This window comes from Perissodus microlepis, chromosome 3, assembly GCF_051167445.1.
Source record: "Perissodus microlepis isolate ML-2025 ecotype Zambia chromosome 3, ASM5116744v1, whole genome shotgun sequence".
Taxonomy (NCBI): Eukaryota; Metazoa; Chordata; class Actinopteri; order Cichliformes; family Cichlidae; genus Perissodus; species Perissodus microlepis.
The window spans coordinates 51,888,433-51,912,390 of NC_140463.1; the positions used below are offsets into that span (position 1 = coordinate 51,888,433).

At 40.6% G+C, this 23,958-nt stretch overlaps 1 protein-coding gene, 1 long non-coding RNA gene and 1 pseudogene across 4 annotated transcripts in view; 2 read left to right on the forward strand and 1 right to left on the reverse strand.

The window, feature by feature from the left end:
* Window positions 1-1,173: 1,173 nt before the first annotated feature.
* On the reverse strand, window positions 1,174-3,251 carry LOC146391909 (uncharacterized; annotated as a pseudogene).
* Window positions 3,252-6,315: 3,064 nt separating this feature from the next.
* LOC146391910 (NACHT, LRR and PYD domains-containing protein 3-like) overlaps window positions 6,316-23,958 on the forward strand; it is a 50,755-nt gene continuing 33,112 nt past the window's right edge. For all 3 annotated transcript variants that reach the window (XM_084915535.1, XM_084915544.1, XM_084915551.1), the window contains exons 1-3: window positions 6,316-6,414; window positions 19,253-19,315; window positions 19,967-20,019. In XM_084915535.1, coding sequence (XP_084771661.1) covers window positions 19,971-20,019 — 49 coding nt within the window. In that variant the 5' untranslated portion in view covers window positions 6,316-6,414; window positions 19,253-19,315; window positions 19,967-19,970. The remainder of the gene's footprint in view (window positions 6,415-19,252; window positions 19,316-19,966; window positions 20,020-23,958) is intronic.
* Window positions 20,027-22,175, forward strand: LOC146391911 (uncharacterized). Its single transcript, XR_014798962.1, has 2 exons — window positions 20,027-20,727; window positions 21,691-22,175. It is a non-coding gene; the product is annotated as an uncharacterized LOC146391911 (long non-coding RNA).

Here is a 23,958-nt window from a genome sequence, read left to right on the forward strand (position 1 = left end):
ACTGACTCTCAGTGAGTAGTTTATGTTTATCTATAAATTTTTCCAGTCTGTTTTTAAACAGTTTTTCAAGAACTTTTGAGAATTGAGGTAGTAAAGAGCCAGGCCTGTAGTTTGTGAAATGGTGTTTGTTTCCAGATTTGTATAGAGGTATAACTTTTGCTATTTTCATTCTGTCTGGAAATCGACCAGTTTGAAATGATAAATTACAGATGTACGTAAATGGTTTTATAATAGCCTCAATGACTCTTTTAACCACTATCATATCAATATCATTACAATCCAAAGACTTGTGATTTTTACATTTTTTGACAATTTCAAGAACTTCATTTTCATCAACGGCTGTGAGAAACATAGAATATGGATTTCTGTCTATCAGTGTATCCGGTTTTTCCTGTGCTTTCCCAGGATGAGTGATTGTTCTTGCTAAATCTGGTCCAGCAGTTACAAAGAATTCATTGAGACTATTTGCCACAACATCCATATTGTATTCTTCATGGTCATTACAAATGAAATACTTGGGATAGTTCTTTTGTCCAGTCCCACATTTTATAACACTATTCATGTCAGGGTCCTGGGACTGGGCGACCCAGGACCCCTGGGCAGTCATGGACCTGTTATATTATTATGTATTTTTGGTGTTGCTTCCCCTTCTTCTCTATGCTTGTACATATGTGTGTGTGTGGGTGGCTGTGTGTCTGAGCACTCGTTTATAGGCGCCGTCAGGCCTGGTGGGTGTGGCCCTGCTAGGGGACGGGCCACACCCGAAGCCACACACCTGCTGCTGATCAGGCCTCGTTGGGGGAGCTACTTAAGAGAGTCTTGGAGCTCCCACTGGCGTGGGATCATTGCTTGAGACTCCACGTTAGTCATCCAGTTTAGGTTTTGTTGTTAAGTGCATGCCTGCCATTGTTTAGTGTCCTGACAGCTGCCGCTATTGTTTCCCGCAGGAGGAGCGTGGAAGGCCTGAAGAGCAGCGAGCACCGGGAGTGCAGACACGGGAGCAGAGAGCACTAGGAGGACACGACACGGGAGTCTGGGGAAAAACACGGGGATTTATTGTTGTTTTGTACCACACACTGTAAATAAACGCACTGTTTGTACATAGAGCACCGCGCCTGGGTCCTCCTTCCCCACACCCCCCACGGTTTGCCATGCCAAACCGTGACAGTTCAGGATTTCCCATAATCTTTTATTATTATTTCTATTTATATCTAATTGCTTCTTATAGTATTCCTTTTTACTATATCTAAGTATATTAGTTAACCTATTTTTATATCTTTTGTATCTGATTTCAGCATCTTTAGTTCTCGTTCTTAAGAACTCTCTGTATAGAGCATTTTTCTTTATACATGCATTTTGCAGACCTTTTGTTATCCATGGACAGTCCATATATTTCTGTTTCCTACTATATTGCTTTATTGGACAGTTGGTATTGTACAGTAATGTAAATATTCTAAGGAATTCATTATAAGCACTATTAACGTCCTGTTCCTGATATACTTCACCCCAGTTTTCTTTCAATAAATCTTTTTTAAATGCATTCATTCTTTCTTCTGTTCTTACTCGTCTGTACTCTTTTTTACTGTCCATTTTATTGATCTTGTAATTCCTATCATAGATTGTAAAAATTGGAAGATGGTCACTTATGTCGTTAATCAGGAGTCCACTTACAGTCTTATTTTCAATGTCATTTGTAAAAATGTTGTCTATGAGAGTTGCACAATGTGATGTAATCCTGGTAGGTCTAGTAATTTTAGGGAATAGGTTCATACAGTGCATTGTGTTTATAAATTCCTCAGTGGTTTTATGTTTATTTGGGTTTAGCAAATCAATATTGAAGTCTCCACAAATGAAAACTTTTTTGCAAGCTATTTCAATAAATGTTTCTTCTATCCAGTCTTTAAATGTCTCAATACTACTACCTGGAGCTCTGTATATACAGCTAATGATTACATTTTTACTTTTTTCTTTACAAATTTCAACTGTAATACATTCTAGTACATTATCAATCACCATTGTCATCTTTTCCACCACATTAAATTTCAAGGATTTGTCCACATACAAGGCCACTCCTCCTCCTCCTTTGTTTCGCCTAGTTATAAATGTGAATTCATAACCCTCCAGTTCAAAGTCTGTTCCTTTTTCCATATTGATCCAAGTTTCTGATAAGGCAATGACACTGAATGGATGTGAAAACTGGTTAAGATATTCTTTGATATGACTAAAATTAGCATAGAGACTTCTACAGTTAAAGTGGATAATTGATAATTTATTCTCAGTTTTAATCCTCTGATTGTAGTCTTTATTTGTATAGTAGCAGCAATGGTTATTGTTAGATGAGAAGAAGTTGTTGTCTGGATCTATTTCATATTCCAAGTCATGTGTATTGTGATCCATATAGTTAAATGTTTTCAGTTCCAATTGATCATATTCTGCAACTGTCTGACTGATGCAGCTGTTTCTTCCAGATGTATCTGAGTTCTTCCTTCCAGTGTGTGTCATAAGTGAGTGTGTGGTTGTCTGTTACCTTGTTTGCCGTCCAGATCGTGTTGCTCACTGATATTTTTCGAGATCCTCCATATTTTTAATGGTCAGAACTTTGGCTTCCTCTGGTGATCCGTTTAGTTTAATGAATATTTTGCAGTTCGTCGTCCAAGTGCTTTGGATTTTTCCCAGCTTCTTAAGGTGTCGCGCTTTTTTGGCTATTTCAGCGTTGTGTTTGGTTAGATGTTCATTGATAAAGACATTAGATCCTTTTAATTTTCTTCCTTGTTTCAGCAGCGTAATCTTGTACTTTCGATTTACAAACCTTAATATAATAGCCGGTATGTTGCCGTTCCTCCTGGGAAGAGGGTGGCATGCTTCGACAGAGTTACAGTCCAGGGCAATCCCTTTGGACCGCAGGAAAGCAGCCACCTGTTGTTCCGTGGAGCTAATGTCAAGCTCTCCAGGTTCCTCATTGCTGTCAGCGGTCACCGCCTGAGCGTATGACCGGGGTTTAATATGGAGCCCAGTGATGATGACGTCGTTTATCCTGGAGTATTATTCCAGGTCAGCGACCTTACTTTCCAGGTATGCAATCTTTTTATCTTTTTCGGCATTTTGGATGCGGAGGAGCTTTACCTCCTCCACAATTTCAATGATATTTTTCTGCTGCAACCTGATAGTAGAAATTTCCTCCATTATGAAGTCAAGGGACTTTTTAATGTCCTCGACTTCCTCAGCTGTCGGTGTCCTCTTCGGCCCTATTTTATCTGGTTACCCTGGTAGCAGGTTCAGTCAGCTGATTCCTCACTCAGCTGTTAGCCTGGTAACGTTCCCATCTGCCGTATTTTGCGGCAAAATTATCCACACCCACCGCCGCGTGATGAATTGTGGGATTAATGGGACCACGAAGCGTGCACCGGACCACGCTTGATATTTGGGGACATCGACGGTGCATTTGGAGTACGCATTTGAAATACACTTCGGATTGGGACAGCTGTCGTCGCGTGGCGGTGACGTAATCGCACTCAAAATGCGTACTTAAAGCGTGCGGTCTCTTAATAGGGACACAGCCAAAGCAATGCATCAAACACAAGCATTTGCAGCACCGCAAAACATTCATTCTCCGGTTCTCGTAAGGGTCTAACCCTTTCACTCCTTTGATTTTTTCCTCGTATCTTTTCTTTGACTTTTCATCAAGTCTGTCTTTGTACGGCATTGTTCTCCTTTGTTTGGTACATTCCTTTTTTGGGGGGCAAAGAAAAAGCAAGAAGGTATTGGAACCGGAGAATGAATGTTTTGCAGTGCTGCAAATGCTTGTGTTTGATGCATTGCTTTGATTCTTTTGCCACGTGTACCGATGCGCGAAAGTCACGTGGTCTGTCAATCTCTATTTTACTCACAAGGACCTTTGAAGTTGGCTATCGCCAGCTTAACTCTAAATTCTTAAAGGGCCCCAACGAGTACTTTTATTTTGTTTGAGTGTGCACACTATTTATTTTATTTTGTACTTTATCTGTACAAATTGGACAAATATCTGTTATACCTTGTAACAATACAAGAGTGGTTACTCAAAAGTTAACATTGTGTCCAGGTCATTATTGCTGCTCAATACTTTGGCTACAAATTTGGTGTCTTCTGATTCTGGCCAGGGTCTTATTACGAGCCCAAGTAATTATTGTGCTGTAATTCACCTTTATACCTCAAAATTGGTTACATTTAACAAACATTAATAGTTTTTCTCACTGTCAATACTCAAGATTTAGCATCATGAGGAAACTTACACTAACAAAAGCACTACAGTGTGTGTTTATATCAGTGGGCCGGTGTCCTGCATGTTACAGATACGACCCTGGATCAACACACCTGAATCATATCTAACCCACACTGAAATAAAAACACTGGCAAAGTCACCCATACTTTCCATTTCATATTAACAGTCAGTTGCTTTTTGATGCAGAAATATACACCCACAGTCTAATCTTTTCAAAGTTGTGTGTGTGCATGTCTATCTATCTATCTATCTATCTATCTCTCTATCTATATATCTGCCCGCCCGCATTAATGTGCGTTTTTGAACATTTAAACACATCATGAACTCTGATAAATTATTCAGTCATCAAAACAAATGAGTGACTTTAGCGAGGGCTAGATGTGGATAGTTCAGCAGCAATGAGTCAAAGCTGTCAAACCAATGAAACGCACCAGCGTGAAGCAGCAATAGTGCTCAAAGGTTCCAACGTGCGCACGCGGCGGCATTTTGAACGGCCGCACTTCAGGACGAGCGACGCCACTTTCAAAGCTTCTGTATCGTTTGGTCGTCTCTGTTGTTTGGCTGAAAGTGCATCCAGCCTGTGGCTCCAAGCTAGCTGCTTCAAAGCCCGCTCGCTGCCTCAGAGCTTCTCCACACATGACTGGAATTCCCAGCCCGAGGATCCCAGAAGATTTGAAAGCTCTCAACTTCCATTTGTTTGGCTTTTTCTAAGTGCTGATGTCTTTGTTCTGTTTGAAGATTGTTTGTGTGATGGATTCTGGATTCATACTGTGTACAAACGTACAAACTGTCTGTCCTGTGATTGGCTGGAGCACACAGTTGGGGGAGGGGCTAATGCCGTCTTTAAAGCTGCAGTATGAGTACAGGTGTATGAACAAACAGCACCTTCTTCCTCTCTCCTGGGACTCGATGTTGGCCGATGCTTTCTGGACACATTTGTCACTTTGAGCTTTTTGATCTGAAGGGTCTGAGCAGCCTGGATCTACTCCAGCATTTGCTCGGAGAACGAAAGTCAGGATCCGATTGGCTGTGAGCAGCATGTGGGAGCAAAGCTGGAACACCTGAGGACAGGTTTGAAGAAGCAGGGAGTCAGTGCAGACAGAAAGCCTCAGAGCTTTGAAGGAGAGGCTGCAGGAGCCCAGAGCATAGACTGGATATCAAAGATGGCCTGTTTGGAGTGAGTGTATTTGGAGTGGATGGTGGAGCGCTCAGTTTCTCAGTGGATTCATGTTTCAGTCCTGGACGTTGATGCTTGTTTGTTTGAAAGGACACAGATGGACCTTGTTTCCTTCTTTCCTTCCTTTTTGTGTCCTCTGTGCTTTATCTGCTGCTCTTCACTCTGTTACTTTGGACTGATTTCACTCACACTTTGTTTCCATGGTTTCTTTGTGCTGACAGCACGTGAACAACACAACATGTTTGATCTCAAAGAAGGAGCAGCATCCTCTCTCCAACCTGTTTCTCCATCTTCTACAACACCTGATTCATTCCAGTTTCTCTGCTTTCACTTTGATTCATGTCAACATGAAGCCTGAACGTCTGCGATGAACACACTATCAGCATCACTGACACATTTCATCATTTAAAAACACTTCCTGTCACTGTGGTGGTTACAGTGACATCATGCAGTTTGTGCTTTGACCTCCAGAGGGCGACAAATCAGCACAGACAGAGAGCTCCATTCAAACTTTGCTGCCATCAGTAATAATTCTTCAAATATCATCAGTGTTTGAGCAGTTATGATATCAGGGACAATCTAGACATGTGTGACATTACTGAGCATGTCACATGACACACCTTAAACATCATGTGATCCACTCTCAGTCTGCACTTTCAGTCATGACTTCATGAATTTATGATCAGTTTAGTCCTGAAATATTCAAATGCTGCAGGGTGAAGAACAACAAAGTGCTGACACATGTTTGTGTTTCAAACAGGAAAACCAGCAGAAATAAATCATCTTTGGACAACATGACAGAGATTAGTGAGTTTCCAACTTGCACTTGAATGCAGCACAGACAGATTCTGATGTTCGTGGTTGTAAACGTGTCCTCAAATGCCTCTCTGACTCTTTCCTTCCTGCTCAAAGTTCCTCTTTTCTGAACTTGGTGTTTGTGACTGATGCTGATTGTCTCCGTGTAAAGCTCCGTGTGAAGGTAACGTTAGCAGTGTGTAATGTTTCCTGGATAGCATCAGCTGTGTGCAGCTTAGTTCCAGCACAAATCTGCCGCTCCATAGTTCACAGTGACGGACTCATGAGGTCGACCATTAAACGCTCTCCCGCCATTTTGTCTGTGTGCGCGGATGTGTACGTTTTTGTTACCACTGTCATCTCATCAATAGCCTATTTGTAAAAGATCTCTGTTCATAGTTTAGTTGGATTTTAAAACTCTGTAGTTGGACAGTTTTATTTTGGGACTGATGCAAAAATTCTTGCTGATTGTTTCTGTCGAGGTTTTGTACTTGACATCCGCCATTTTGGATGTGATAAGCTGTAGAGAGTGCGTCCAAAAAGAGAAACCATAAAGAGAACCTGTTTTATTAATAACCTCTTGCAAATAGAAGAATATGAAAAAAACAACAACAAATACGATAAAACCTTAAAATCACTTGAATTTTTAAAATCACCAGCATCTGTTGACACAATATTTGATCATTTCAAATTGTTGTTTTCATTTTCTCTTCCCAGTTACTTCTTTCTCATTCTCTTCATTCTCCTTGTCACCTTACGTCTCACTCCTTAACTGAAGTTATAGTTCTAACATAAGAAATCCCACAAACATCCTTTATTTAATCTCTGTGTTGTCACAGTTATTATCATCAGATCAGACATGAGACCCAGACAACAACATAAGTTTACAAGCTAACATCATGTCAGCTAACATTAGACGATAGCATCATAAAACTTTAAATTACTTTGCCTCTGATCAACAGTTTGATTACATTCTCACATCACAGGTTTATTTGCTAAGTGTGAGTCTGCCCACATTAGATCCACTTTTCAGCAGGTGGAATAATTTGTAGTACTGCTGTGTTTAGCAGCATGTTTTGCAAATTACTGCATTTTGTTTGACTTCCTTGTGAAATCCAAAAACCCCCCAATAAAATTACATAAGGTATAAATAAAAGCCAAATAAAAGAAAGAAAAAATAAAATCCTCCTGGATCTCGGTACCTCCAGGAGCAGCTGGTCAGCTGACCTGAGACTGACACGGTGTGTGGAGATGAAGAAGCTCAGAGAGCTAAAGCGGGGCAAGACTGTGAAAGCATTTAAAGACAAACGGCACGAATTTTAAAATGAACTCTAAAAGACACAGGTAGCCAGTGCAGGGAGGCCAGCACAGGGGTTATATGCTCTCTTTTACAAGTTCCTGTTAGGAGCCGTGCAGCAGCATTTTGAACCAGCTGCAGACGTGAGAACAATGACTGACTGACCCCCACATAAAGTACGTTACAGTAGTCCAGGTGGGAAGAAATAAAAGCACGGATCACTGTTTCAACGTGCTGCTTTGAAAGAAAAGATTTGCCAGTCGCCTTAAATGATAAAAACTGGACTTCACCACTGCTCTGATTTGGTTGTCCAATTTCAAATCATGTCCAACTTAAAACCAAGATCAGTAACAACAGGTTTAAAATAAACTTCCAGGATTCCCAAATCTACAGAGGAGGACTCGCAGGGACCAGTGGGTCCAAACAACTCTGTTTTCTTTTCATTAAAATTTAAAAAGTTTAGAGCCAACCAAGCTTTAATGTCATCTAGGCATGTCATGAGAGGTTTTATGGAGATGCCACCCTTCTGCTTCAGTGGCAAATGAATTTGGCAGTCATCGGCATAACAATGAAATGCGATCCCATGCCTTCTAAAGATGGAACCCAGAGGCAATAAATACAGTAAAACGAGCAGTGGCCCTAAAATTGAACCCTGTGGGACGCCGCATGACAGAGGAGCAGAAGATGATTTGGAACCGAGAAGGCTGACAGAGAAAGTTCTGACAAATAAACCTAACCAATTGAGTGCAGTGCCACCAACAGTGTTGGGAAGGTTAGTTTTAAAATGTATTCCATTACAGAATACAGAATACATGCCCCAAAATGTATTCTGTAACGTACTCCGTTACGTTACTCAATGAGAGTAACGTATTCTGAATACTTTGGATTACTTAACATATTATCATGCTGTTTACAACTACATGAATGTACTATTGCTGTGATTTATTACTATTACTGAAGGTCCGCGGCTCCGAACCGTAGTAAAGGGACCTCTGGCTAATACGTCGGGTTCGTGTCGGGCTCGTAGCTGAAAACTAGCTTTACTCTGTTGTCTGGGTCAACTTTGCTAGCGAGAGACAGAGAGAGGCGTTGAAAGGCTGCTCCAACGGAACTTATTGTTTCGGAGGAAAACACGAACACAGTGTACAGTCGAGTCTTAATAGCTTACTTACAACTGGGCTCGTCAGGCACTCTGTTTGGCTGCAGTGGTTATTATTATATTTACATGCTTCCAGCTCCCGTTTCTGCTTGATGACAGCTGTACTTTTCCTTTTTCTCCCTCCCTCGCTCACAGACACATAACGGGTATGGCAGTTCATTCTCCCTGCAGCACGGACTACACTGCCCATCAGGCTACATTCTTTAGAGCTATACCTGTAGCATTCTGCCTGTTACCTTAGCACAACAACAACAACAGCAACAACAAAAAGGCGCTCTCTCACCCAGGAAACGCGCAGAGAGAGAGCGTCACCCTGTAACCATGGCAACCGTAACGCTGCCGCCTGGAACAACAGAACGTAGCTGTCAAACAAAACCCAAACAGTCCTGACCCGCGACAATATGAAACAGGGAAGTACCGCCGTGTAATCCATTTATTTCAACAAAGTAACTGTATTCTGAATACCACCTTTTTAAACGGTAACTGTAACGGAATACAGTTACTCATATTTTGTATTTTAAATACGTAACGGCGGTACATGTATTCCGTTACTCCCCAACACTGGCCACCAATACCCACCACATCACTTAATTGAGAAATTAGAGTATTGTGGTCTTCGGTGTCAAAAGCAGCAGTTAGGTCAAGCAAGACAAGAACAACATGGTTACCAGAATCACATGCCAGAAGGATGTCATTAAAAACCCTTAATAATGCAGATTCATTGCTAGGAAGGGTTTTAAAACCTGACTGAAAAACCTCAAGGATGCCGTTATCATCTAGTCATCTTTCAGTTGACTAAAAACAATTTTCTCTAAAACCTTGGAAACTAAAGGCAGCTTGGAAATAGGCTTATAATTAGCTAAAACGTTGTGATCAAGGCCAGGTTTCTTAGCCCTTTGAGGTCCTCACCAAGAAAAAAAGCAATGTAATTTTCTTTTTTGCATTTCTTGTTGATTTGGGTGAGTAATAACCACAATCATTTTTTTCAATAGACCCTGTAGTTTTTAAAATATTGATCTGTACCAAACGGTTGAGTGTCATGCAAATACAAGTACATTAGATAATACAGTTGAAAAAAATTAAATAAAGAGCCGAATTAAAATTAAATGAATAACAAAACCTATCCAGGGCATTGGATACAGTTTATTTCTAGCAGCATGCCAGTGAACATTGCTGTTTTCATTCCATCAAAGGACAGTATAATATCAAACAACAAAATACATAGTTTTTTCATCTGCAAATGTGAAAAATGTGCTACAGCACAAAATACTCACATTCAGGCCACTTCTGATTGAATGCTACTGTGCAAAATCATTTTTATTTTTTTTTAAAAAAGAGAAAAAAAACAGTGCAAATCAAGCACATCTGCTTGTGGTTTTGGTCATTGGGGTCTTAGGGTGTAGCATTTATTCTGTGGTCTTGGAGAGCTGGATCATGTTAATCAAATTAACACTTAATTTGATTTATCAACAGCAATGGATAAACAATGATTTTATAGCAAATAATCAACATTAATAACATTTAGGTTATGTTAGCATTAGCACCATGAAGGGACAAATCAACCGTTCGGCTGACCACTTTTTAAAAAAAAAAAATTAAATATTTAATTTCACTTTTTTAATGCTGTCAAGTGACATACATCTGTTTAGTAAGTCCTCTAACACTATCATATATCAAAAATTATATCTTCCTATCTTAGTTTAATCAAAAACACTGAAACTATGTTGGATGTTTTTTTTGTTTCTGACTTCCTGTTTGGGAGAGGTATAAGAAGAGCTTACATTCACAGTGCCTTCTGGTGGATTTTTTTGGCATTACAGATGTAAACCAGGCCATCTGTCAGCTCTTTGTTACTTCGGAAACATGGATTAAACAATTTCTCTTCCACGACGTAATCCGATAAAAACCGATCTTTTTACCCGTCGGCTTCCCGTGGCTGTCATGCGACTATTGCAGTTAATAATACAACAGCTTCTTGCCATTCTTTGTGTGTCTTTTTATCGCTGTGTGACTGTTTTCATGTGAAAGCCTGCTTGAACTAGTACCACTTGCCACTCGTTCCCAGAATCCTTTGCGCTTTTACCCTGGACTGACGTCACATTTTCAGTCTCTATAATGGCGGTTGTTGATGGATGTGGCTCTGATGCAGCCGTGGTAGCTGCTGATAATCACGATGCTATCAGGTACTGGCAAAAAGGACGAAATCTGTCTTAGCACATTTGCGCCGCTGTGTGTTTTTGTGGTCTTCTTTTGCAACTATTTCAGTGAGTTTTAGTCGGAGTGCGGTGAAACTTGGTGTTTGGAATCGGTGATAGCTCTGGGAGCTAACTAGCCTAACTTTAGCCGGTTACATGAAGTCTGATCGGTTTTGTTTGTTTATGGACTTTTGGGCATTTATGTAACTACTCTTTTAATCATTGCTTGTTTTGTGTGTTTGGTGGTTGTAGAAATGTTTTCTATCAGACTTTAGCTGAGATTTCTGTGGATACCACACACGTCTTTTGCCCCCGGTACGGGAGCGTGGGGCAGATCCTGCAGCATCACGTGGGACAAACAGCAGTGTGCACATTTACACATGTGGAACAGGAAGGTCATTAATACCTGTCCCTGTGAACACCTATCTGAACAGGAGCTACACTCATGAAGCTCCAAGTAAGACTGAGTTTAAGACAGAAACTTAAAGACCAAATATTCAACTTCCTGATCCAGGATTCAAAGAGGATCAGCAGAGTTGAGGTGTTGGAGGATTGGTTGTTCCAAACACAGCTGCAGTCAGAGAAACAGATGCAGAGACAGACGAACATCATGTGATGAAGATCAAACTCTGTACAGACACAGGAGACAGCAGCACCGACTGTGATGCTCTCAATGACCACTGTTAACATGATGGTAACATCTGTTCTAACAGCAGCTGTCACAGAGTGTTTGTCAAACGGCTCTCTGGCTGTTTTCTTCCTGTTCAAAGTTTACTTTCACTTCCTGAACTTTGTGTCTCTGACTGATGCTGATCGTCTCCGTGTGAAGCTCCGTGTTGAGGTAATGTTAACAGTGTGTAATGTTTTCCTGGCTAACATCAGCTGTGTGCAGCTTAGTTCCAGCACAAATTTGCCGCTCCATAGTTCACGGTAACAGACTCACAGCTGGACCAACGAGGCCGAGTGTGTCCGCCATGATCTGTTAGTGTGTGATCAGAGTCTGAATGAGAGCAGCAGCAGCAGAGTTAGCTGATTGTCAGCAGCTGAACTCAGAGTCATTGTTACTTCCTGATGACTGAAGGCAGTTTTTCCTGCCTCCATCAGTCTGTGGAGGAGGTGGAGAGGAGCCGCTGCTCTCCCCTCACTGACTCTCTGACTGTGGCCTGAGCTCGATGGAGAGACTCTGAGCTCTGAGTCTTTATACCTACAGACTCACAGAGAGGTCACAGCTGGTTTGATAGATTATTTATCACAGGTGGAGTTTAGATGTAGATTAAACACGTAAATGTCTGATTTTATAAAAACTGCGTCACAAAGAGTTGGCTCCGCTCCAACAGGAAGTGACATTTCCACCACAGAGAGTCATGTGACTCAGACTGTTTCCTCCAGCAGACGGTTGCCTGCTAACCAGTGTAGAAACCAATGACTGTATAAAAGATGTACGACGCGACCCCGCCTCCTCCCATTGTGCAAAAATGAAGCCAAAATATCCCGTTTGTGGAGGCTGCCATCTTGCAAATTTGGAGCCAGAGTCTGCGCAGTAGTGACTTGAGGTGGAGCGACTGTGTAACGCTCCCGCCCACACACCCGCTGGACGTGACCGCAAACACACCCCCCTGCACTTTTTACGTAGCCCGGCTGCTCGAGTTTTTTTGCTGGTTTACCGCGACTGAGAACTCGTCTAATTAAGGTAAATACAACCATGTCACTGTTATAAAAAAGACACACAGTTTATCATCTTATAGTTCTAAAATCGCTCTGTTGTTAATTCGTTCGCTAGATTAGCCGCTAGCATACGCACTGTGTTGGAGGCTTGTTGCTAGCTAGTTAGCGATGCTACACACCTGCTACTCTTAATAGTCTTCAACACTTAGGTTTTTTTAATCCATTTTTAGACAGCGATGAGATCAGCTGCACACTCTACAGAGGCCCAGAGTTACTGTTAATATCAAAAATATAATGCTGTCCTTTGAGATTTTAACATAAGACTGTGAGTGTCATGGATCTAAAACTGTTTAAATCTTCAGAGCCCTCTACAGCCTGGTAACATGGAGACTTTAAAAACATCAGCAGAACGTTTCAGTAGTGTAGTCTAATTTGTTCTTTTCATTTAATAATAATCCATATTATATCCACAGCTACATTCACCCTGGAGAGAAACTAGTGAGGGAGACCATCAGGACCAAGCTGGGTTTCTGGGTCCAGAGGTTTGGAGAAACTTCTTCCCTTTCTTTCATCACAGCTGTCCTGTGCCATAAGTTCTGTTGACCCACTGAGAGAGGCATCATTTAAGAAACACCAGGAAGACTGAAGCTCATCGCATTGATCAAGCAGGACTCATGATCTTCACCAGCAGCTCCCTCACAGTGAAATCTTCAGCACTCCTCTGTCGGCCCGCCCCAGGAGATGGATAAACCCAGCATTTCATCAACACTGTGATGAGACCTTTGGTTTGTGTAATGTTATAAATACTCGGATACTCCCCAGAGGCTCCAGGCTTTTACATAAAGATATTATATTCAGTCCTGTAGAAAGTTATATATTTAAAAATATGTGATCCTCTCTGGTTACTCTGGTATGAATAACTCTGCTTCACTTTATGGTAAATAACACTATCTGCAAAAAACTGTGAACGAATTCCAGATCACAAGTCTGTAGTTCAACATACAAGTGATGACCTTTGACCTTCATCAGGTTTTATTTAATTGTGTCAGAGAAACTCAAATGTGCTCTTCATGCAGCTGAATACATCAAGTGTTTAAAACGGAAGCTGTGCAGGTCTGAGATCAGCAGCTTTGTGAAACACCAAACTGAGGTCCTGTTAATGCTGATATATACTGACACAATTACATGAGTGATTAATCCTTTTTTGTCTTTAACTTTATCAATAAAACAGCTGCAGCTTTCACTACAGCACGTGTGGTACTTTAACCTTTGCACTGTTTTCATCAGTTCATTTTGCAGTTAACATGTGAACATGTTGGATGATCTGTCTGCTGTCACTGGGTGGTGCTGAGGTCTGAATCTGAGGGCAGCTCCTGTAATCACAAAGACAACAGAACCATCAAACTCAAATATAAATTTTATCCCTCAATATTGAAATAAAGCTGATTCTTCTGTCCTCACACACTCAGGATCTGAAGTTCTTCTCTTAAATTTTTTTCAGTATTACAGTACACTACAGTACTTTAATCCATAGTTCCTGATTAATGAGGAGTTACTGAAGTACACGCTTTTAAAAAAAATGTTACTGTCTTTACAGATGTGGCAAGAGACTGAAAACAGGATGCAGCCTGTTGCTTTTACAGTATAACACTTGTAATAAAAGTACAGTAACAGTAATTAGTGACTGAGCAGCCCGGGGCGTTTCTCTTGATTTCTTTAGTAAATTCATTCACCTGCACAGCTAAACGAACCCTGACAGCCGAGTGCTCATCTTAGCTAGCTAGGTCTCTGGAGCTAGATAAGGACGGTAGTTCCGGATTAGCTTACAAACACGTTTAACTTACCAAAAAAGTGCAGCGGGGCCTCGGGTCCTTCTGTCGGGTAGTCCAGTTTACTGAAGAACACCTCAGGCTGTCAGGTTAAAACACTCGGTCGTGTTTTCGTAGCGTAAATGCTGGCCCTCCTCTCAGAGCCTACGCTCTATCTGCTATTCCCGGACAGAGATACGCAAGTTTCTCCGTGACTGCAGCTGTTAGTCAAAGCTGCTATGATGACGTTTCACCCCAATTTAACATCACCGCGGGAGGAATTAGAATCAAACTTATGGGAAAGGAGACCCCTTGAACATCAATCAGCGAGATGAGAACTATTGAAAACAAAAGAAAGAATCTTTGGAAAAAAATTATCTAAGGAGAATTAATTAATTTTAGTCTGACCCCAGTCCCATCCGCTAACATGGAGGTTTATGACCTATACTGCGTTTTGGCTTCATTTTTGGGGAGCTGTCGCGTCGTCTATGTTTTATACAGTCATTGGTAGAAACACAGAGAGCTGTAACGTCCAGTGTTGGTCAAGTTACTTGAAAAAAGTAATCAGTAACTAATTACTGATTACTTCCCCAAAAAAGTAATCCCGTTACTTTACTGATTACTTATTTTCAAAAGTAATTAATTACTTAGTTACATAGTTACTTAGTTACTTTTTAAAAACACGACTTACAACCTGAATAGGTGATAAAGCGATAGATCTTTCAGCCCAATTCTACTTTTTCTACATTATCCATCATACAAAATGTAATCAAATGGAAAGGTCCCTTTTTAAAACTTGTTTTATTAGTTTTAATCTTTTAACTTTATGCATCAAGCAAAAATTTAATTATATGCAACATTCTCTGACTGGAAGAAATTTGTTTAATATTTAAACCTATTTTCTGCACATTCCAGCACATACTTTTTCTTTTTTGTGTGTGTTTACACTCACTCTTTCAAATAGATGCAAGTAAAACACAACAGAAAATAAATAAAGTCAAAGACTAGCGGTCCTTTTGCTCTATTTTCACCTGTAAAGCAGGAGTAGGGTAGGCGGAGGTTTACTCTGGTGCAGGTGTGCCGCGGCGGTCAGTGGAAGAATCCGCGAGTTTCTCTGTGAATTTCCCATTACATCGTAGTGCACTCCGTGCTTGCTTGGAAGTTTAGGGGTTTTTTTTCGCTGTAAAAAGAAGTTTTCTTCCCACGCACAACGGACACTAATGTTTTTGTCACTTTTTATGGAATCAAACTTAAAGTAAGGTCAGTACTTCCACGCTTTAAACGCTGCACGCTCATACTCTCTCCCGCACTCGATATATTATCCACTGTTGATCTGCACACAGCTGTTGTCACGAATGTCGCACTTGCTTACGTCACTGTCATGAGACATTCTCGCAAAAAAATCACGGTTTTAGTAACGCAGTAACGCAGCGTTCCTACGGGAAAGTAACGGTAATCTAATTACCGTTTTTGCAATAGTAATCCCTTACTTTACTCGTTACTTGAAAAAAGTAATCAAGTAACGCGTTACTGCCCATCTCTGGTAACGTCACAGTAAGAGGCCTGTTTGGTTTATGAGGACAGCAGCTGCTCACAGAGGAGACTCATTACCACCATAGCTGCTGTAACACTGGATCAGCGTTATTAACAGGGTTCATACGGGTGCTTGAAATCCTTGAAAATGCTTGAATTTACCATTGCCTTTTCAAGGTTTGAAAAGTGCTTGAATTTCAGATGTGGTGCTTAAAAGTGCTTGAAAGTGTAACTGTATTTCATTCACCACAAATAACTATCGGATTGAATAGTTTTCTTGTCAGATAGAGAAATAAAATGAAGCTGCCTTGTGTCTGTTTCAACATGTGACCCCGCCCCTCCGTCGGACAGTCGGGGATGAGTGCGCTAACATACCTGTAGGTCGCTGTTTTAATGAGTGTTTGATGGAAAACGACAAGAGCGGAGTTTGCGCTCTCTAGTCGTATGATAGATGAGTCCTAGTAAATAATTTTCCAGTACGTGTACGTTACACATGCTATTTTTAAATTATGATTATTATTTTGCTAACTATCAAACTCGCTGGAGAAATGATTGAGATGCACTGAGTGTGATGCAGTATGGCAGCGCTATTATGGAATATGCTGTGAACTTAGCTAACATTGCTTAGCAGTAATATGAGTTAATTTACTCAAGTGAAAGCTTTAAACATTAGCCTGATACATAACTAGCTAACTTAAGGCTTTCTGGTTAACCCTCTGGGGTCCACGGACCCAGAGTCTCCATTTCAACTTGGGTCGAACGTGCAGACTTCAAACTATGTACCACTTTTTAAACTGTGTTGATAGGCAACGTAAAACCGATGGTTTTTTTTCTGAATACAACAGTGGCGTTTACTCCGGGAAGAAACGGTTAAAACGGCCTTTTCTAAGGAGAGCGCTAGCAAACACGCTTTGCTTGTGAGTGAAAAAAGAAAAAGAAAAAACACTCCTTCCCTATTGGTGGAAAAATGTACCATGTCGACCAATCAAAAAATGGTATGGCAACATGTGGCATTTGGTTGTTTGGGAAGAGAGGGAAGTTTTAGGAGTGAGAAAGAGAGAGAGACAGTTTTGAGACATGAGAAATTTGTGACGTTTCCCGTGTTTGGAGTCTCAAGTTAGTGTGTTGACTAGTGTAGTGTAGTCGTTGTTTTGTTTTGTGTGTCAGTTCTACTAGTGAACGTCACATTTGCTGCCTTAAAGCCACCAAAGGCAGATTGCAGTGTAAACGCTGAGTGACACACCTGCTGTCAGACCTGCAGGTTTATCCCTGTGCTGTTCTCATCTGTGTCAGAGTGACACAAACTATTTTTTGGAGTTGCATAAATCATTTGTGTGTCTTCTTCTTTGATGCAGAACAGCTGATTGTTCTGTAAATAGTTTTAAATGGTTATATAAAAAACGTCTGAGCCTTGGCCACATTTTTAGGTAAATAGTATCATATAACTTTGTTGTTTGCAAAACTTGTGCATATTTTTTAAAAATGTACAATTTCTATTTGCATTACAAGTTATGAAAATGATTCGTTAAACATGCTTGTGGTTTTTTCAGTAAAAAATATCACTTTCTACTCGTATTTTAAATTTCGTCTGAATTTAGATAAATTGTGCTGACACATTATGTCAAAATGAGTAAATAACAGATTGGCAAGAGAAACAGTTTTTAAAGGTGAAATATAGAGAACAAATCAAAAGTAGTCATAAACGGCCAGTTATACCCTGGACCCCAGAGGGTTAAGTAGTTTAATGTGCAGGTGCTGACGATAAACACATTATGAATGAAAGCCGGGGAACTTTGGTAGCACAGAAACAAGTGGCTATTCTTTGTGACCATATGGATCAGTCATATTACCATTATTTCACCCAAAGGCACCAAGTTAATACTCAAAAAAGCTGCAGCAATACACACAAATATAAACAGTACTTGGTGACAACTTTGCTTTTAGCCTTTAACACTGGAAGTCCCGTGTTATTATTATAAATGTCTTCAAGCTCACACTGCCTGTGGGGCACTATCAGCCACTGAGACAGTTCACACATTTATATGTGTTTGTATATGAATATTTCATACTTACAGGCTGCCTGTTTATTTAAGTGAGATGAACAAAATACATTGGAATTGTACAAAATAATATCACAGATGATAAATTAAATAGATTTTAAGTAGATGCTTGTACATTCTTAAAGTCTTAAATGTTGAATTGAACTATGTGATGTGTTCAAAGCCTCCCAGTCAGTGCTGTTCTCCATGCCTGTCTGACATGATGTTATTAGCACAAACACTTTAAAGGTGATCGTTTAGGACTTCAGCAATATTACAGACAGCAATGTAGTTAGCAGTAAAACAGTTAGTTTTATTGGGAATTAACTTAAAAAACAAACAAACATCTGTCTCCTCTTTTCTGTCACACAGGAAAGAAGCATCAATATCTGATGAGAAGACTTATTTATTTCTTTTTGGGGGGGGGGGGGGGGTTTCAACAGGAGAAGAATATCTAACAAGTTGATTTGTTCACATCTTAATTTTTAAGTGAAATGTGCATTTTGAGTTTATACACTATGTATATAAGGCGCCCTCCTTTTGCAGTATTTTTGTGTGGTGCGTTTTTCTATGTCTTAACAAAAGGGGAACAAAGGTGTTTAAGTTCACCTAGGATGATTTGTCTTAATTTTCACATGGTCTTACTGAGGTGATGTGAATTGAAACATGCATTTTTTTTGGCGGTGAGGGAGGGATGTGCTGTAAAAGTTTGAAAAGGGACCTTGAAAGTGCTTAAGAAGTGCTTGAATTTGACCCTGAAAAAGGCGTATGAACCCTGATCATTATCATTAGCCTGTGTAAGTCCTGAGTGTCCTCCAGTTCAGTGTCTTTGTCAGTCGCACATGTGTCGTTTCTGTTCAGCTGGTCTTCCAGTCAGTCATCCATCTCAGGCTCTGTCATTCTGCCATAAACACCAGCCTTCACCACCTGTGAGTCCTCGGTTTGGGTCCTCTCTTCTCCACATCCACACTGCGATGCTGTGACATATACAGTACATAAAATCAAAATTCACGTTTTATGCAACTAAAGTGTTTAATTAAGGCTACAGAACATAATTCAGTTATAGACAATATATGAAACATGTATACTTACTGCATTTGAATCATTTAAACCATATGTAACACCTGAACGTGTGTTTGAAAAAACAAACGCTTTGATTTTGACACCCCAAGAAAATCTTCCTAGATCTGCACGTGTTCAGAGTAAGAGCCGAATAAACAGCAGCAGAAGCTGATTGATGGACAACTGCATGACATATCAGCTGTAGCTGCAGCATCTGCACAGAGTTTGATTGGCTCACGCTGATTTGTTTGTTTTTTCAAACAGGACAGCAGAGAGAGAGAGGAGGAGATGAAGAGTGCAGCAGATTGATGAGACAGTGAAGAAGAGGTGAGCATGTGACAGAGCAGAGCCAGATTAAAGGAGCCATTATGGCTCAATAGAAGCTCTGAAGTCACACTGTGAACATGTCAGCACACATGACAGCTTCATCAACATGGAGCTCTGAGTGTTTATTAAAGGATCATTGGACGCTCTAACACAGCTGACTGCAGCCTTTAGCTGTGAGCACACAGTGTCTCACATTTACATTCACTTTACTGTCAAACACAATAACTTTAAACAGCTGCTGTTATCAAGTGAAGATAGCAAAGATTTCAGGGCTGAGCCCCAGTGTTTCAGGATAATGGCCCCAGAGACCACAGTCACATATGTGGGAAGTATTTTAAGTTTAAAACTTCCTTTAAGCACTAACAGCACAGACGCACAAAGTCGCAGACAGGGAACAAAGTATTTTAGGTTTGTATTGTCAGATTATTTAATCATTATACTGAACAAATATCTGAAAAACTAAAAACCTCTATTCCCCAAATATCATGAGGTTATCACTACATTCACATGTCATCAATGTGTTCTTTCACACAGATCAGTTTTAGTGTATGTGGCCCATACACTAAAACCATGACACAAATTCATATGATGTGACACCCAGACTGTGTTCACTGTTTCTTTTGGTAAAATCATCTTCTCGTGTTTTTATAGAAAGATGATGGAAGAACCTAAAGAACAGCCAGTCAAAGCAGCTCCATCAGCAGGTAGGAGATCAGTGCTTTGTATGAGGAGATGTATGGATGTATAGACTTCAGGCAGATTCTTTTTTGTAACTGTGATAAGTACATAAAATTCATGAGTTGTAACCTGTCCTAATCTTTGCCTTAATCTTTCTTTGGGACATTTTTATAACATGAGAACTTCCAGTCTAAGGAGTTTGGCATAGAAACAACTGGACTTTTTTGTACTTCGAACCCACATATGAGGTTAAAACGATGCCACCTTAAAATGAAACTGAAGAAATATTGAAACTGAAACAAATGTATTGAAAGTGAAAAAAAAATGATAGTGAAAAAACATAAATATAGAAATTTAAAGAAAAAACTCACTCACTACCATGTTTTCACACTTACATCGTTTTTTTTCCACGTACAGTTATTTTTTCAGCTTCAATTAGCTGGCACTGCTTTGGCATCTGAGGGTGCGCTTGAGGGGCGGGGCTTCAGAGCCACATATATGAGCCACATATGTTTGCACACATTATATTGCTGACCAGTGACTGTGGAAATCACGGACAACCTAATATCTGCAGCAGCCGCAGTCATGAAGAAACTTGCGTATCTCTGAACGGCACATAGAGCGGGGACGCTGAGAGGAGGTCCAGCGTTTACCGACTGTTTCAAACTGACAGACTCAGGTGTTCTTCTGTATCTGCCTGACCGAAGGACCTGAGAGCCGCCACAATATTTTTGGTATGTGAAAGGTGTTTGTAAGCTAATCTGTAGCTAACATTCTTAGCTAGCTAGCTAAGATGGGCACTCGGCTGTCGGCAAAACTTGTTTTGTAAAGTTTTTTTAGCTAACCCGTGCAGGTGAACGAAATTAACAGAAACGCACCGGGCTGCTCAGTCAGTAACTAACCACAGTTACTGTACTTTTATTATGAGTATTACACTGTAAGAGCAACAGGCTGCACTCTGCTTCAGCTCCTGTGCAGAGCTGATTATGAAATATGTGCAAACAGCAGCATGTTTTCACTCTTTTGCCACATCTGTAAGGATATTAACACATATTTTAAAAAAGGCTTGCACTTTAGTAACCCCTCATTAATCATTAATTACGGATTAAATAGCAAAGCCTAATATTTATGTACTCAAACCAAATACTTCTGCTTGGCAGCTTAAGTTAAAATGTGTGTTTAATTTTTCCACGGATTACATTTTTAACACTGACTCTGTGTATTCTTTTTATTAAGTTTGTTTCAAATATTCAGGTTAAATAAAACAGTCTGAATCATTCTTATTGAGGTATTGTTCACAAAGTTACATGTGCAGTACAGCTTACATCCTCTGAGAGGGAAAAAAGCATTAATTAAAAGCATTAATATTTGTTATGATACCTCTGTATGTTGGTGACCACGGTGCAGCAGCAGACTGAACCAGGACTGAAACCTGCTCCGTCTGCTCATGTATGGAGATTCACATTCACAAAGCACCAACAACTCAAAGGTTAACATTATATTGGAAAATCTGTTGGTATATACGGCTTTAAACAATAAACAGCTCGTATGTCAGCAGAGCTGAAGAACTAAAGAAATGTAAGAGAAGAACTTCAGATCCTGGGTGTACGAGGACAGAGAAGGATCAGCTCTATTTCAGATTTGAGATAAACTTTATATTTCAGTTTGTGATGATTCTGTTGTCTTTGTGATTACAGGAGCTGCCCTCAGATTCAGACCTCAGCACCACCCAGTGACAGCAGACAGATCATCCAACATGTTCACATGTTAACTGCAGAATGAACTGATGAAAACAGTACAAAGGTTAAAGTACCACACGTGCTGTAGTGAAAGCTGCAGCTGTTTTATTGATAAAGTTAAAGACAAAAGCATCAATCACCCATGTATCATATGAATGTTGGGTTTTTCTCTGTATCTATTATTGTACGATCTACTGTACAATATAAAGCACCTTCAGGCGACTGTTGTTGTGATTTGGTGCTATATATATAAAATTGAATTGAATTGAAATGTAACTGTGTCACTATATATCAGCATTAACAGGACCTCAGTTTGGTGTTTCACAAAGCTGCTGATCTCAGACCTGCACAGCTTCTGTTTTAAACACTTGATGTACTCAGCTGCATGAAGAGCACGTTTGAGTTTCTCTGACACAATTAAATAAAAACTGATGAAGGTCAAAGGTCGTCACTTGTATGTCGAACTACAGACTTGTGATCTGGAATTCTTTCACAGGTTTGTTTTTTTTTTTGCCAATAGTGTGTTATTTACCATAAAGTGATTCAGAGTCATTTATACCAGAGTAACCAGAGAGGATAATATATTTTTAAGTATATAACTATCCACAGGACTGAATATAATATCTTTATGTAAAAGTCCAGAGATTCTGAGGATTATCCAAGTATTTATAACATTACACAAAGCAAAGTTCTCCATCACACAACGCTCAAAAAGCTGCTGGCCCTGACGCATTACAGGACATGCACCTCAAGACATGCTTGCCCCCCACACTGGATCCTCACCAATTTGTCAATCGAAACAATGGAGTACAGAGGATGCTGTATCCACAGCTCGTCACTGTGTACTCTCACACCTGGACAACAAGAATACTTATGCAAAAATGCTGTTAGTTGACTTCAGCTCAGCATTCAGTACAGTTCTTCCCTCCAAGCTGATCACCAAACTTGTGGATCTTAGACTCAACAACTCCATCTGCACCTGGATCATGGCTCATGGACTTTCTGACCAACAGACCTCAGCATGTTAGGTCAGGCCATAACAGCTCTACCACTGTCACACTCACACTGGCACTCCACAGGGCTGTGTGCTGAGCCCGTTCCTCTTTGACTGCAGACCTTAGTATGGATCCAACTCCATCAAGTCTGTAGATGACACCACAATGACTGTCTCATCAGTGACAATGATGAGTCTGCTACAGGGAAGAGGTAAAGCACCAAGCTGTGTGGTGCTGACAATAACCTGCTCCTGAATACCAGCAAAACCAAAGAGCTCATTGTGGACTTCAGTAGAGAGAAGAGAAACCCCCATGTCCCCATCTACATAAATGGCACAGCTGTTGGACAGGTCTCTAGCTTCAAGTTCTTGGCGATCCACATCTCTGAGAATCTGTCCTGGTCAACTAACGCCTCCAGCCTGGTCAAGAAGGCCCATCAGCGCCTCTTTTTGTTGAGGACCCTGAAGAAGAATCACCTGTCTAATGACATACTGGGTAACTTCTACCGCTGTGTGATAGAGAGCATCCTGACCAACTGTGTCACAGTCTGGTATGGGAACTGCTCTGTTGCTGACCGCAAGGAACTGCAGCGGGTGGTGAAAACTGCCCAACGCATCACAGGGACTCCACTTCCTGCCATTGAGGATGTCCACAGGAAGAGATTTCTATGCCGAGCACGCATCATTCTCAGGGACTCCTCTCATACTGCCAATAAACTCTTCCAGCTCCTCCTCCCCTCCAGGAGGCGCTACAGGAGCCTTCAGACTAAAGCCAGCAGGTTTAGGAACAGCTTCTTCGCCACAGCTGTTACCCTACTGAACTCAGTCCCCCGCTGAGCCTTTCCATCCACACTCACCTAACCCTTCTACACTCCTCCTCCCAGTGACCTTGATCATTTCATTATCAACATTCACCACATTGGTTACTGCTGTAGTTTTAGGACACTGGCATGGTGTAGTCTCTGTTATAGTGTGTACACTGTTAGAGAGCTACGCTTCCACTACTGTAGATATTTTCATAGCACTCTGTAGATCTGTTTACCTCACAGTGCTTCATCTTTATATATGTATATTTGTTCATAGTATACCTGTATACCTGCCCGTCTGTATAGCAATATAGAACAGCTGTATAGCAATACAGATCATCTGTGTATCGGTTACAATATTATTTTTCAGTTTCAATTTTTTCTTCAGTTTCATTTTAAGCTGGCATCATTTTAACCGCACACACC